Source organism: Cavia porcellus, unplaced genomic scaffold (assembly GCF_034190915.1).
Source record: "Cavia porcellus strain 051 isolate PalLab524CR breed Dunkin Hartley unplaced genomic scaffold, mCavPor4.1 scaffold_2, whole genome shotgun sequence".
NCBI lineage: Eukaryota > Metazoa > Chordata > Mammalia > Rodentia > Caviidae > Cavia > Cavia porcellus.
In genome coordinates, this window is record NW_026947485.1 from 99973343 (window position 1) to 99988565 (window position 15223).

At 39.4% G+C, this 15223-nt stretch overlaps 2 protein-coding genes across 5 annotated transcripts in view; one reads left to right on the forward strand and one right to left on the reverse strand.

Annotated features, from left to right (window-relative positions):
- Window positions 1-15223, forward strand: part of Dock1 (dedicator of cytokinesis 1) — a 516033-nt gene that overhangs the window by 205958 nt on the left and 294852 nt on the right. For all 3 annotated transcript variants that reach the window (XM_013143418.3, XM_063244929.1, XM_003479612.5), the window contains exons 26-27: window positions 1040-1167; window positions 3852-3947. In XM_013143418.3, the coding sequence (XP_012998872.1) occupies window positions 1040-1167; window positions 3852-3947 (224 nt within the window). The remainder of the gene's footprint in view (window positions 1-1039; window positions 1168-3851; window positions 3948-15223) is intronic.
- Window positions 10542-15223, reverse strand: part of Insyn2a (inhibitory synaptic factor 2A) — a 57479-nt gene continuing 52797 nt past the window's right edge. For both annotated transcript variants that reach the window (XM_023561536.2, XM_003479810.4), the window contains one exon: window positions 10542-13030. In XM_023561536.2, the coding sequence (XP_023417304.2) occupies window positions 12847-13030 (184 nt within the window). In that variant the 3' untranslated portion in view covers window positions 10542-12846. The remainder of the gene's footprint in view (window positions 13031-15223) is intronic.

Sequence of the window (15223 nt, forward strand, 5' to 3'; positions counted from 1 at the left end):
ATCCTTACAGGAGCCATTTCAATGTTGCTGGTTTTTTTCTTACATAAAAATGTCAGGAAACGTAAATACAAGCATGCTTTTCTATATCATTAATGCTGTAAGTTCTGAAATGTACAATCCTAAAACCCAGCTACAGCTATTTAATGTTGCAGAGCACTGCTGCTTCTCTCCTGCTTTGCATCTTGGAGGAAGTAGCCATGGCCATGCTAATGTTAAAATTAAAACTGTTATTGGAATCAGGCCATGTTGGGAGAGTGGCTGATGCGAGTTATATTGGATTTCCCATTTGTAAGAAACAATTAGGGATTTCCTTTCATTTTTAATCTTACTTGTATCTGTCTCTTTTTTGCTGTTTTATGTTATGAAATCTCTTACTCTGTTCCTATTTAAAGAAAGGAAAACCCAAACCTTACTTGACTTGGTCCTTGGCCTCCAGTGTTCCTTTGTTTTGTAGATGTGGTGGTGTTCCTGCATCTGAAATTGCCATTTCCTCCTCCCTCTTTAGTCTAGTCTACACACTTACTTGGAAAGGGATCTCTGTGTATTTGTCACATCCCAGAGCTGGACGACTTTTGCCTAGAGAAGCAGACCATGTCTTGGTTTTTCTAGGAACAGACTAAAAAATCTACCATTAGAATAACTTTTGGTATGAGAAGTACTTCATTAAATATAACAAATCAATGAATTTACAATAGAAAATAACATAAAATCTGTGCATATATTTGTATTTTTATGTACTCCATGTTATGTATGTATATGTGTATTTTTATATGTTGTATATGTTTATGAATTACTGGTTCTGTATTTGTATGGAGGGGTATGTATGTATGTATATAGGCAAGTACGTATGAATGTTTGCATAAATTATTGATATAGCAATAGAAATGATACAGTCATATAATTGGCCCTCTGCAGTTGTCAGTTTCCATGTTGGAGAATGTGAATGCAAAATGCCTGGAGAAAAGTGCACAAGTTTCTTAAGAAATACGCATTGTGCCTTGGTGGCTGTCCCACTGACTGGCAACTCTGTGTCCCACAGACTGCAGAGAGATCTTGCTTCCCATGATGACCGAGCAACTCAAGTACCATCTGGAAAGACAAGAGGACCTGGAGGCCTGCTGCCAGCTGCTCAGCAATATCCTGGAGGTGCTTTATAGGAAGGACGTGGTGAGTGATGTGCTACTTGGCCTGCTGCCTTCTAGGATTGCTCCGGCAGCTACATTCTGCCATTTGCTTAAGCGCCAGCCCATGTGCCATGTGCCACAAGGTTATACAAGATTTATTTGAACAGTATTGGTGGATGTCTGTAATCCTGGTGCCCCAGGAGACCGAGGCAGAAGGAACACTATTGCAAACCATGCCTGGGCAACTAAGTGAGACCCTATCTCCAAAAAACAAAAACGCTAGGGATGTAACTCAGTGTGAACATCCTGGGTTCAATCCATAGTATAGCAAAGCAACAATAATACTGGCCTGAATTTTCAGATTTAGTGTCTTTTCCCTCGATAATGGTAGAGTTGTATACTATAATGGAGATCCCTCTCCACAGGCCTTATTGTGGTCTAGAGGAGCTCACATTTGTAATCCCAGGGAAAAGTTATTTGGATTCCAGTAAGTCCTTCCAGCATACCACTTCTGGTACAACCCACAGCAAGAATAAAGAGATAATCACATACCTCTAGTGGTGGGGAGCCAAAGGGATCCTAATTCCAATCAGAACAATAGCTAACCAGAGTAAAGGCCTCAAGCCAAGGCCAAACCCAGCATTTATTAATTTGTGAAGAAGGATGTGGCTATGGGATGAGTGACTATGAGAAAGGCAGGAAGTACGTGAATACTAGGAGCTGGGCTAGTTAGGAGGTGAGGTAGCACCTCTGCAGTATGCAGAGAGAGAGAGGTATACAGGAAGAGGTATGCATAACACACGTTGCAGAAGTGTCTTGTGTTTTGGGGTTGGTACTTCAGCTTTGATGTGTAGGCTTCAAGCCCTGAGGCCTCTTTCTTAGGCTCAATTCCAGCTGACAGTGAAGCTCACTTAGCTTAGCTCATGCAAACTAGTTGAAAGCTGTAGGTGGGACATCATTGATTTGTGGGGTTGCTTTAAAGACTACTTATCAGCACCTGGCTAGACCCATTTAGATTGCTTAAAGCCACTTGGGGGCATAAGGCAATATCCTAGCGAACTCTTCACATAAATACAAGAGTCAGGGCCAGATTTAGCCAAAATGGAGACACTTGTTCTTCATTCCAGGAGAGCCATATTGGTGGTCCTCCAGGAACCTTAAGTTATCTTTGTTTGTGTATCATGATTATTGACAGTATTTATCATTCTGCATTGAAATCAGTTCCTTTTGGCCTATCTCTTCTTAGTAAAATACTCCAGAAGGCCTACATTTTAATTCTTTTTTTTTTTTTTGGTCTTTTTCGTTTTTATCGGTACCAGGGATCGAACTCACGACTGGCTGCTTGCAAGGCAGGCGCTTATGCTGCTGAGCTAAATCCCCAGCCCCTGTTTTTTTTTTTTTTTTTTTCTACATTTTAATTCTTAAGATTAGATAAAAGGATTTGATGCTAAAACTTGGCTAATTACCTCTGTTTTTCTTGCAAATCTTATTTTTTATTAAAGTAATACAGGCACAAAGCTTCCTTTCTCCCTTCTTCCTTCCCTTCTTTCTTTTCTTTCTTTTGAACTGATGGTTCTTCTGAGAGTTTTAAAGGGAAGGAAGGAAGAGGCCCCAAGTGCATTTTTAGCTCTAGAATTTTCTTTCCCATTTCTAAATTATTGTGCTTGTTCCTTTGTCTCCTCTTTTGTGATCAGAATTTGCTGTAAGCACATATAAAGTCTTAGCCTCTGCTTCCTGTCCACAGCCCAGCATATTTGTTTATACACATATGTATGCACACATGTATGATGCCATTGGTTTCCCTTGTGTGTCTAGAAAGGTGGTAACTGAATTCTGCCTATCTTTATGCCTGGCCCTGGTGGGTTTTAAGTATACAGGATGTGACAGGAACTCCCTCATTCCTGACCTGGATATCTTTCTGCTCTACACTCCGAGACATGCTCTTCGTCTCCAACATTGGCTTATTCTCTCCAAGCCTACTTAGTGCTTTTGCTGAAAGGGATCAGATTCAGTCTATGTATAATGATGACTTCTGCTTTTCCAAACACCATCTTTTTGGGAAGGGTTTGGAAGGGTCACCCAAGACCAGCCTCTGGGGTCCCATTCCAGGCACTTCACTTATCCTATTTGGAGAAAAGATCAGGTAAAAAGCTATAGGCCAAATCTCTGGGAGGAAGTTAGAACTGCAGGGAAGAGCCCTAGCACACCTCTAATCAGGTCCACATTCATGGAGATGAATCCAGTATCCTACTAATAGGAATGCTATTTTACAGCTAGAAAATTACACGGCAATGTGAGTTTGAAGTAGTTTACTAAACGATATTTGAGCACTGTGCTGTATGTGACTTAGTGATTCTTAACATGCAGAGCAGTGTGGAGTTACTTATCTGTTCATGTTCCACTTACCAATGCCCAAGAATCTTTAGAAAATTGGTGGTCTAATCAGAGTTGATAAATAATATATTGTTTAACTGGGTTTGATTTTCGTTTTAAGGTTTACTTAAATTATGATGATGATATAACACATTATCATAATGGACTGTGATTAATAAAATGCCCTTTGCTTTCTTGGTGAAGGCTTTTGCTTTTGACAAGTACCATTTTTCTTCTCTTAAGGGTTATAATTGATTTACTGTTTATAGAGTAAGTAGATCCAATCACTACCGTTGGGCTTGCATGCCAGCGATTGTCTTTGGTGTTGGTTTTCATTGTTGTGTCTTCCTCCAGGGCCCGACGCAGAGGCACGTTCAGATCATCATGGAGAAGCTGCTTCGTACGGTGAACCGAACTGTCATTTCCATGGGGCGGGATTCTGAACTCATCGTAAGTGCTCAGTGGCATATGCTTGGGTGCTTAACTGTGGCTGAGAGCATCTTCCTGGGAATGACATATATTCTCGAGCCCCAAATTCCATCTGGTTCTTATCCAACTGCCATTAAAATGAGCTTATTTTCTGAAAATATAGTGAGCTAGTCACAACACAATCTAAGTATAGAAAATATTCTTATTTTCCATGATTCTGGAAGCAAGTATCAAAGTTGGAGGGTAAACATTTAGTAATAGATTTCTTATTACTTGACCTCTGGAAAAATACCCATTTTCTTCTAAGTTCTCATTTCTGCTGGCAGTTTTTTTCTTTATGTTTACATTTAAGGTGTTATTAATAAAATTTTATGAAGGACCTTAAAAAGTAATTGAGGAATTACAATGTGGCTATTTTATTGTCTATTTGAATGTGTTAAGGTTGTTTCTCTAATGGACAGTAGTTATAACTGGAAAACTATTAATTTTTGCAAGAATGTTTTAAGTATAATTTAGCTAATCTAAGTTCAGATTATGATGTGTTTTCTCCTAAAGTCTTAACAATTCCTTACCCCTAGTGTTTTTAAATTTGATTATTCAGGTGAAAGACTCACACATAGGTCCCATTTACCCTTTGTCATTTGTTGTATATATTACCATCCTACTGACCTTGCTGAATGGCCTTTGTGAGGAGGGCGACTTTCCTAGTCAAAGAACAGAAAGGACATTCAGTATTTTCACTGGCTGTCAGACAAGGCATGTTGGTCTTTCATTGTGTGTGACCTCGGCTATTACTAGATAGCTGGGAAGTGAACAGCTAAGTGGAAGCATGTTTTCTTTGGACAGTTTGGAGATGAGTTTCCAGAGTGCAGCACTGGGTTCAGCTCCGTGTCTGTGCCTGGTGTCCTAGGATGATGCCATTGGGAGTCAGGCAGCTACTCTTGAGTGCACAGAAGGCCAACAAGCATGGCCTGAATTTATTTCTAGCTAGTGAAATAGTCTAGTTCTTGTCTCAGAGTTCAGGACATGCAGTGATCTGAGTTTTCCTGAATGTCTCTCATTTAAGTTTCAATTATCATGTATGTTCAAATTAGGAAACAAAATATTTTCATGAACTTCATTTGCAGTAGACTTTTCCATTATTACATGCATGTAAATATTTCTGCTTCTACATATTCTGTATTGTGCCCATTCTTTGAGAGGAGACAGAGTCCCATGCAGCAGTAGTGGTAGCCCTGGGGGTACACCTGAGGTTTGGTGTTCCTGGTGCACCTGCTCATGTGGGAATTAGGACAAATGGTTCATGGTGTGTGGCTTGGAGGTGCACCAAGTGTTGTGTCTTTCTGTTACGATCCTCCTTGGAAAGGTCTGAATTAGAAATGCTAGAGAGGCGAGACACAGTGCCACCTAAGGGGTTACAATGAGTGAGTGAGGGCCATCTGGAAGTATTCTGCAGGAGAGATGGCAGATATGGAGACAGAGAAACTGATGAGATAGTCTTGTCTCTAGTTAGGGGAGTGTAGTCCTGCTTGTGGTTATGGTGGCACAGTCCTATCTTTGATTAGGTTGACATGGTCCCACTTCTGGTTGGGTGGGACAGTTCTGCTTCTAGTAAGGGTGCATTGTCCTACTTCTGATTAAAGTGTTCTGCTCTTGGTTAAGGGGACACAGTCCTGTCTTTTGCTGTAATCCAGGACCTGGCACATGCTAGGTATATGCTATACTACTGTGCGATCTCCTCAACTTTTTGGTTAGGGATTGCTTCCTAGGTTGTGTTCACTTGATTAATAGCCCACTGACCAGCAGTTAAATAAGGGAGAAGAGGGCAAAGAAAAAGCTGATAAAAACTTAGACAGGTACTTTAGAATATGAAGAGATGATGAAACATGCTAATAGTGTGATCAAAAGGTAGAACAGAGCATGCAGGACATAATACTTCTTTTCAAACCACGTAGTCCAGGAAGTCTTTGGGAAATTTCTCCTATCTCAGTCATGAGGATAACAGTAGCAACAAAAATAGAAATTCCTCATTGAGTACCTATCTATGTTCTGGGCTCTGTATAGCTAGTAAGTAGAGTCTCATTCAGTACCTGTCCTCTCCTGCATATGCAGCTACAGAAAATGTCCTAAAGACAGAAAAATTACTGGAGTCCTTCATGCAGCATGGCAAAACTAGTGCAGAGCCTGGGCATGGTGCCAGAGTTTGCTCCCAGTCTCTGCTGCAAGACTTAAGACACACGGTGCTTCTGAGTGTGTCCCATTCAGCAGGTGACAGAGAGCCATGAATTGTTTCCTGATCTCTGCTCTAGTTAGGGAGGCAGTTTTCCAGGGAAATAAGCTCCTTTCTATGTTCTACCTTGTGTCATTTGTATTGGACCAAACTCCAGGGTATCTAGAAGGTAGAAGGGCCAGACCAAAAACTGAGTGCTCATGTTATGAAAGCCCAAGAGTTTGGGGATGTCTCAGCTTTGAGTGCCCATGTGTTCTAAGGAACTTTTAAGAGATGTGAGACATGGGGACGATAGTGAGTTCCCATCCTCAGTCTTACCCAATGGGAGCCATGTTTGTATTGGACGATTGGCGTGAATCTAAAATAGTGTCAGGGCCTCAAGGAACTCTGCCTAGCTCCACATCCAGAACCGTGCTGCAAAGCCCCGGCCCTCCGAAACAGAAGTTTAAAGAGACAAGAAGTATATTGAAATCTCAAACTGATTCCTCTTCAATTCTAGCATCTATATTACTTATAAAGTTTGTAAAACTAAGCTGCTATTAAATCTCAAAAAAGAAATAGTCTGAATAAAGTATAATTATTTAGTTGGTGATGACATTAAGATACTTTAAAAATGACATTTGTTACATAAAATGTAGGTTCTTTAGAAGGATCATTCAGTCATCCACCAACTCCAAGTTCTCTTTGGAAGTGAAGAGAGTAAGACTGAAATGCTTTCCCTGGTTAGTATGCTTAACCTTGCCCTGCCAGTTTGCAGCAGATGTAGATGAATGGATTAACTTCTTAATGTCACTATTGCTCTGTGAATTTAGATTAAAGGAAAATCAGCACAAAAACAGCCCTAACAAGGTGGACAAAACCTTAATCAGTGCATCTTCTAGGATGGAAAAAGAGCAGACAATACCTTCAGATCTATTTTGGATTAGCTATACCATTTCCTTGTAACTGGGAAATTTCAATCTTTATGTGTTACTCAATTTTGCATAAGTGTATTGGATTTTATAACTGTGAATCAGCTGGAAAGTTCTAAATAATTGCTGAAAATGGATTTTTTAAAGTGAAAGTGATTTAAACACTTTTGAATAGAGATGGTTCCCCAATTACATTTATTCCATAATATTGACAACAGTAATGCTAGGAATGTGACCTGTTGCCATCCTGGATATGAAACTAATTGGGAATGCAGTTTTATATTTCTGTTTGCCCTGTCTGGTTATGTGTGCAATAGAGAACCAGGGTTAAGCTGTGATACACAATGAGGCGTCTTTTATCTGAGTCTGTAATATTTATAATAATTATACTTTAACTCAGTTACATGTCATTTGTTCATTACATTTGAAATGGTTGTGGAAATGTATTTCAGGCATAGTCCCACGAATATCCCATGATTCTAAGTATTTTATTAAAAAACAAAACAAAACCTCAATAAAACTCTACTTGTTGGATGACCAAGAATCAAAGGTCTTTTTCTGTCTATTCCACTGTAGTCTAATTCTGTGGTATACTTAAGTAAACTACTTAGTTTTATATTACGTCTGATGTCAGATTATTTCTGTTTCCTATATGAAAGGCCACTGAGGCCCTCATAGGCAGCATTGTTCATCAGTATGTGCGGTTTGTGGCTGGGGTAGGGACCCTCTGTTGTGTGCAGGTGGCCAGAGCACCCATCTGGTGGAGACCTAGTGCCCCTCAGTCCCGGCGTCTTTGCTGCAGTAACACACAAAGGATGGATGCTGACAAAATGGTTAACACAGGAATGTTCCCTCGCCTTTCATATTAACTGTGTTGCTTCCTTCAAGTGATCAGATTTATAATGTTACTGGATCTCTTAAAAATGTAATCAAGTAGGAAGGATTGTTAAAGTTCCTTGGCTGGGATACACACCAGAAGACTGAAAATTGCTAATTCAGCAAAGTGGAAATGTGGGCCTGTTCCAAGGAAAATCCTTAGAAGCAGAATTAGAGAAGGGAAAAATTCTGCCTGGACTCTGGAGTTACTCTTGTGACTACTGGAGCCTAGTGACTCATGGACTCAAGTAATGGACACAGTTTTGTTTTTACTCTGGACAACTGCTTTTGGGAACAGTGGTCCTTTGAGGGAGTTCTTCATCAGGATGACACCGTCATTACTTGGGAGTTTGCTGTTAATGAAAACTCGGTGTTTGCTCTGAGACCGGGTGATTTATAAGGACCTGACATGCTTCCTCATTTGGAAAATAGAGAATTAGAACAGGTTTTTGAGTGAATTGTGCCTTTTTTACTACAACTCATAGCTATTTTCGCAAAGCTATTCATTCTCCTGCACGAGATGTTTATTCTCATGGAATTTAAGTATGAATGTGCTCTTAAAAGTTGCTTTTTTGTTTTAAAGGTCAGTTGAAACACGGAAAATACATTATAAATGTTCCAAATGGTCAGCGTCTAGCTTTTGTATACACATACAAAGTGTGTCCAATTACCCTGTTTGTAAGTCTACATGAGCCTTATAAACATTAAGCCTTCAGAAAATATTCTAACACATGTTTATCTGTAAGTACTGATGCCTTTTTTTTTTTTTAGTTGATACAGCAATTTTTCTTACTGTATTCCTGTGGCCCTGAGAATTGTTTTCAAGTTGGTCAGCAGAAATAAAAATCATGTTATCGTGTGGGTAAAATTCTTGCATATTCATACCACATTGCAAAGGTACTTAATTATGGAGCAATTTATAAGGTAATAAGCAGCTTTCACATGACTGTAAGCTGCCTAAATATACACTACACATTATAGGATGATTAGTTTATGCCAATTTAATGAACAGGCTGTTATTTCTGATCTTTGCATCATATAACTGTTTACTACCAGTGAGTAAACTGGCCGTATACTTAGCCTCTCCAAATGTGCTCAGGATAGTTTTTATAGTTAAAAGAAGATATGTTGGTTTGATAAGTGGTTGTTTTGATACTTAGGCAACATTGCACTCATGAAGCTGCCTTGATTAGTAATCAAGTTAAATGATACTTGCTGATAAAAATGTTCCCAGTCCATCATTGGTGGGTTCTGTAAATGTGCCCTATTACATACAGCATGAAATGGAAAAATTTATGACCCTTTGTTTCTAGTTCTTGCTCTCTCCTATGAAAGACAAAAAGCAAAATACTTATTGGACAATAAGTCTTGTAAGTTTTCGTTAATGATTGTGTCTCTTTGTTATGGCATGTTTGCAGTGATCTTTCAAGGAAAATGATGTTGTGAAGCATTCTCCTTGTTTTCATCAGTGAGTAGGCCACTGTCACTGATTCTGGGCCACGGCTCCTTACCCTTTATACCTTGTTGACCTGGCAACTCAGCTCTATAGACAGACAGTATAGCAAAGCTGCAAGATGCACAAGAAACTTCTGCCAGTTGCTAAAGCTCTTTCTGAGGTAGCACAGTTTTCCTGGACTCCGGTTTCCTCCTATTTACCCAGATGGCTTTGGGAAGAATGAGTATCTGAGATCCAATGTGCAAGGCAGTGGTCCTGGACTGTTTGGAGCTGAGTCACACACTTGTGGTGTGACAGTGAGCTCTATGTTTAGTAACCGATGTCCTTGGTTATATCTAGGTGTTATAGGAGAGGATCTCTGCAGTGGTACCAGTAGGTGGCTCACAGCTGATTATAGAATGAAGATGGAATACTCCCCCTACCTACCCTGGGATAGCACACTGGGCCTGCTTGCTTTTTCAGCACACGGCGATTGCTTTATCTTCTTCTTTCTTCCTGAGGAGCATGTGAGGGTAGCAAGAGCCTCATGTTCATGTCTGCAGTGCCCCTTCCTTGCAGGTAGATTGTGTTGTTACAGACAAGGAGTGGGGTGGGGAGGAAGGAGGGAGGCACTTCCTCCCATACGCAGCCTAGGTGACACTGCTGTTTCCCTGAGGATACTGGAGCAAGGCTGGGCTGTTCTCAACAGGCAAAGCAGGGGCTCAGCCAAGATGAGGTCCTTGTCTCTCACCTGAGGGTGAGAAGAGGGAAGAAAGGAAGAAGCTCGCCCTAGGGCTGGAGACGGGCTTGATGTCACTTGAAGAGAAGCTGCTTGTTCTGGACTGTGGGAGGATTTGCATAGCAACAGAGGATGAGTTTAGTTGTATCCTTTGAGTTTCTTTAAAAATTAGACTTCAGTAAAGTGCATCATGCTGTGAGGCTCATCTCAGTGACCAGGTTCATGCCAGAGCACAGCAGTAGGCAGGCCTGAGAGCGCTGCCCCTCTGGAAACTGTGGACAGTGCCTAAGCCACACAACGCTTTGACCTGCCTAGGATCCATTGTAGTGCCTTTCAGCCCAAATACGCTTTTTGCTTTATTTTCTTAATTTTATTTTCCCAAAATATTAAGGGCATGAAGTAAATTTGATAGCCACACAGAACATTACCTTTGCTTTTTTATTTAAAAATTAATAAAGAACCTAATGACAAGTATAATAATTTAATCTCTATACGTAATGCCATGTGTACATCTACATGTGAGGGGACACTGTGTGTTCCACCTTGGTTTTGTATCAAAGTTTTTACTTAAATCTTTCCAAGAGAAGGATCACTATCTTTTAGTGACACATTGCAATTAAACTATGAAATGATTTTGAAAACACTGTTTTCTGTTTGGGATAATACTATTTTTAGAGCTGAATTAATTTTTCTTCAGTTTTTTTTTATTCTAGAAATATAAATCTTTTTACATTTTGGTCTAGACTGATTTGAAATGGAGACTCTTCTGTAATATGATGTCCTCTCACTTGGACAGATGTACAGTACTAGTTAGAAAGCTGCTTATATACCCTTGTTCAACACACTGAGATGGTTGGGATTTTTAAAACATAGGAGAGATAACTTGTTGCAAACATTTTTATAACTTTAGTTAAAAACAGTATAAAAACATGAAACGTTTTCAAATTTTTCATTTTTCATCTACATGAAACAATTGCACTTCCTTCATGGTACGGGATCAACTTGCTTGTTCTTCTTGCACAAAAATATCTCTCAGTTCTGTTTCCTGCTCTTCAGGGATTTGAATCCTTATTTAGTATTTCACTAAATAGGTATGTTTGTGTGTTTTAAATTAAACATACCTCTCCGTAGAATGTGTGTATAGTGTACTGTTAGTTTTTAAGTCCTGAACTGACTGCTGATCACTGGGTTCCCATAGAGCCTAAACCCTAAAGCTAAATTAAAACTGCTGTTGAGTCAAAAGGAACATGAACTGCAAGAAGGAGCTCTAATCTGAAAAAAGCAGGTTGAGATCCTCTTACCAAGGTGAGCCGCCTTGGTGTTTGGCATCTACTCGGCCTGGTATGCCTTTCTGTACACACATATGAAACTGCTGGACAGTAACTTGAAGGCTAGGTTTTCTGGTATGTTCACAAACTATTCAAAATTTAAGTTGTACAAAAAAAGGCAAAATAAGATCCCTACTTCCTATTGTGAAAAGCAAAAAATTGATAGACAAAGTCAGAAATAGACTAGGGGATTTTGATTTCTATAAAAAGATACTTGCAAAGGTGCAAAGAAATGAGTGAAAAAATAAAGGAACTAAGATTTACATAGCAATGTGTAATCAAGAGAGAATTCCAAGTGTTCCTGTGGATTTAAAAAATACCTAAAAACATTTGATTCACAGCTTTCCCCTAAGTATGTCATTTAGTACAATTTACTAGTAGGTTAAATGTAGATGACATTAAGTCTGTCTGTTGGTAGCAGCTAAATAAAACACAGTTTCTCTTTGAGATGGTCAGATCTTGCACAGTTGTTACAAAGCATAACGAATTATATAAAACGTTTGGCTGTGCTAACAGGGCGAACAATGTCAAGGATTGATCTGCAGAAACACTTTCTGCCATGGTGTGGGAGCCTGTGATTTATTGGTGACTGAATTATCCACTGTGTATCTCTATGTGTGTTTTCAAATTCTTGCCAGAATTTATCATTTGGCCTTTGGGTACCAAAAGATTAAAAACGAGATCTAAGAAAGCTTAATGTCCAATAGCTCTGACCCTGTCAACTTGCAGTTATTAAAGGCATGTTCTGACTTTGGGGACTCCTGGCTGGTGGCTATTTGGAAAATGAGGAGTAAACATGTGATTGGTCTGGAGATGAACTAGATGCTAAATTTGAGGTGTCAATGTGACACTGAGATGTGGTCACTTGGTTTAGCGCTACAGCACATGAAGGCAAATATACATAGAGTCACATTTTAGAGATTATTCATGGTCTCTGACCACTTGAAAAAATTGTGCTTTCTCCGGAATTTGATGTGCTGAAAATTGCACTCGCCCCCTGCTTATTTGCAAAATGAAACATAAAAATGAAGTCCTTTGCAAACATAAGGCTTGCTTTTTCTTCTTGTAATTTAAAAAAAATAATAAAGGCTTGGAAATAATTATGAGTTTTAGCTGTGTACAGAGTGACAGCCTGATACTTGTAGATCTGGGAAGGAAGGGGATAGAATTTACTTATCATCCTTGACTATATAAGTTTCTTTTCAAATTTTTACATCCCACATCAGTGAACTGCAAAGAACAGCTGGCAAGGCGTAGCATTTACTACCTTGCTCTGTTAATGATCTGTTGGTACAAAAGGCCTTTTTGGTACGCAGGGCGAGAAGCAGGGAGTGCGTGTATCTGCACCGCAGTTAACTCCAGTGGGTTTAAAGACAGCCTTGAGACTACACATCAAGAGTTTTAAAGGAACCAGAGTTTCCATCTTCCGTGCTTTTTAGACTCAGTTTTAGATTTTTGCTTGGGCGTTGAGGAGGAAGTCTCCTGAGTGTAAGGCGAAGGTGCGACCTGAGTTTCCTCAATAGGATGCAGTTTCTTCAGTACAGGCTGGAGTTTGTCTTCTTGCTGCTTAAAATCCAGCTCCACACTAGAAAGACAAAATGAAAGAATTTAGTGCTCAATCTTTCCAGTATCAAAATTCCCCTTGGGGATGGCAAAATTCAGCAATACCATACCAGGGTAATGATCATTCATCATTTGTTTATAGTGTAATTTTATGACAACATTATGCAACTGGTAACATTATATTTTTGCTCTACACTGCTGTAGAATGTTTTAAACAGGCTAATTTTCTTTGGAAAGTAACTTATTTTCATGGGTGAATCTTTAAAGTTTGGTTAATGTACGTGGTCTCCAAGTGTATAAGTATTTAAGGTATCAGTTGAAAAGAAAAGTGTGAACTACAAATAACTTCACTGTTTATTCGTAGACTGTCCCCATGTGCTTTATGGAATAAAATAGATAACCCAAACAGGTGTAGGTAGAAGTCACCTTCTTACCTGGAGAACGCAAGCTTTGCTTCTGTCCAGCCTGGCACAGGGCTGGCAAATCTGTGTATCTCCCCTGAAGCCATTGTGAAATGACATGACCTTGTCTTACATTCTCCTTGAAAACCTTATTCCTCTAAAAAGCTCCTAAGAGCCATAGTGTCAGACCTATACTGGGGAGAATAGTATGTTTATCCAGTCAACACCATTGATGTTATGGAGTTGTTATCAAACACTGTTTTTCAGGTAGCAGCACAGATAGTCTATTGAGTAAGAACTTTACAAAAATATAATTATATCACTGGAACCATAGTGTGTAAACATGTAGCTAGGTGGGAGAACTTTTGCCAGGAGTGATGTTTGTATTAGAAAGATGAGAGTAAAGATGAGTTAAAAAATAGTTGTTATTTCTTAGTAAATTTCTCTGAAGAATGCTGTCAGCTTGTGTGGAGTCCTTCCTTCTTGCCATGTCTTTAGAAAGGTACATTCTAGGTCTCCCATCTCTTACTCTTAATGATGTTTCTTGGCATAAGGTATACCCTTTCTCCATGTGCTATTTTTCTTTGGTGATCCCAGCATTGGGGAAGGTTTTCTCCCTTCTTGCTTATCCCTACCCTTCCAAGAACCCCTGTGGTTTGGGGCAGGATGTTGCTTCATACCATGCTTGGGAGAACTGTGCTGTGTCCTTTTCCTTATCTGCTCTGGACGCCAGACTAAATGTCAGTAGATTTCAGTAAAGTCTTGGCGAGGATGATAATGCATGAGCTCTTAACATTTTATAAACATTGGAACCATAAACCATTTATAAACACAAAATCCTGTTGATTTAGAGAACCATTAATCCTATCCAAATTTTGACATTTTGGGAAGACAAAACAGCAAACCTGTATTGCCTAGAGTTCTAAATATAAGTTCAAGCCCCATCTCATGGACCATTTTATATCTTAAGCTCAGTGCTTCATTTTTCTTATTGTCAAAGACTGTATAACATTACTCAAAAATTAAAAAAATATAGTGTAGTTTATGGCAGTGACCCTCTGTACCCAGAATGACTTACTCTTTTCCCCACTTCATAGGCTGTGTTTTGATGTACCATAGTTTACAAAAATAAGACAAAACCTCAAGAACTCAAGTATTGCTAAGGTAGACTGTGTGATGATGGCCGTGGAGTCCCTCGTAGAGGCAGCTGCGAGGAGTGCAGGCCTTAGGATGTGCTTCATATCTGAAAGTTTCACACCAGCTCTGTGAGGCAGTGCCACAGAGAGAACATATGATTTCTACCCTGGTTTAGGAGGTAGGAGTGGGGACTCAAGTTCAGTCCCTTACTGCTCTTTAAGCTCTATTCTTCCACTTCAAGGAGAGGTAATATTTTTTTTTTCCCTTTGGGAATTGTAGTTTGTGATAATATCCCCCACTTCCCAAAGAAAACTATATGATGCAATCCAGCTATCTTTTAATTTTTACTTATCTGTGGATCACTAATTTTATAATGGGAACAAGAGCAGACTCATAAAGATATCTATTCTTCTACTTGAAAAGTTAAGCAGGAAGCTAACCATTTAGGTCGAGTCTGTAAGATGTAGTGTGTTGAGTACAGAAGAGACATTTTACCAAAGTGCTTGGTGAATACAGAAAGCGCGCCCTTCAGGTCACAGCCATTTCAGCCTGTCCTAGATAGGTTTGAGTTACACTGATTACGGACAGTGCTTAGATTTCCTAGGCTAATAATACTATCCTGGGTACCTGTCATTATTGAATTCCTATTAAGCAGCTACACTGAGAATCTTGTTATT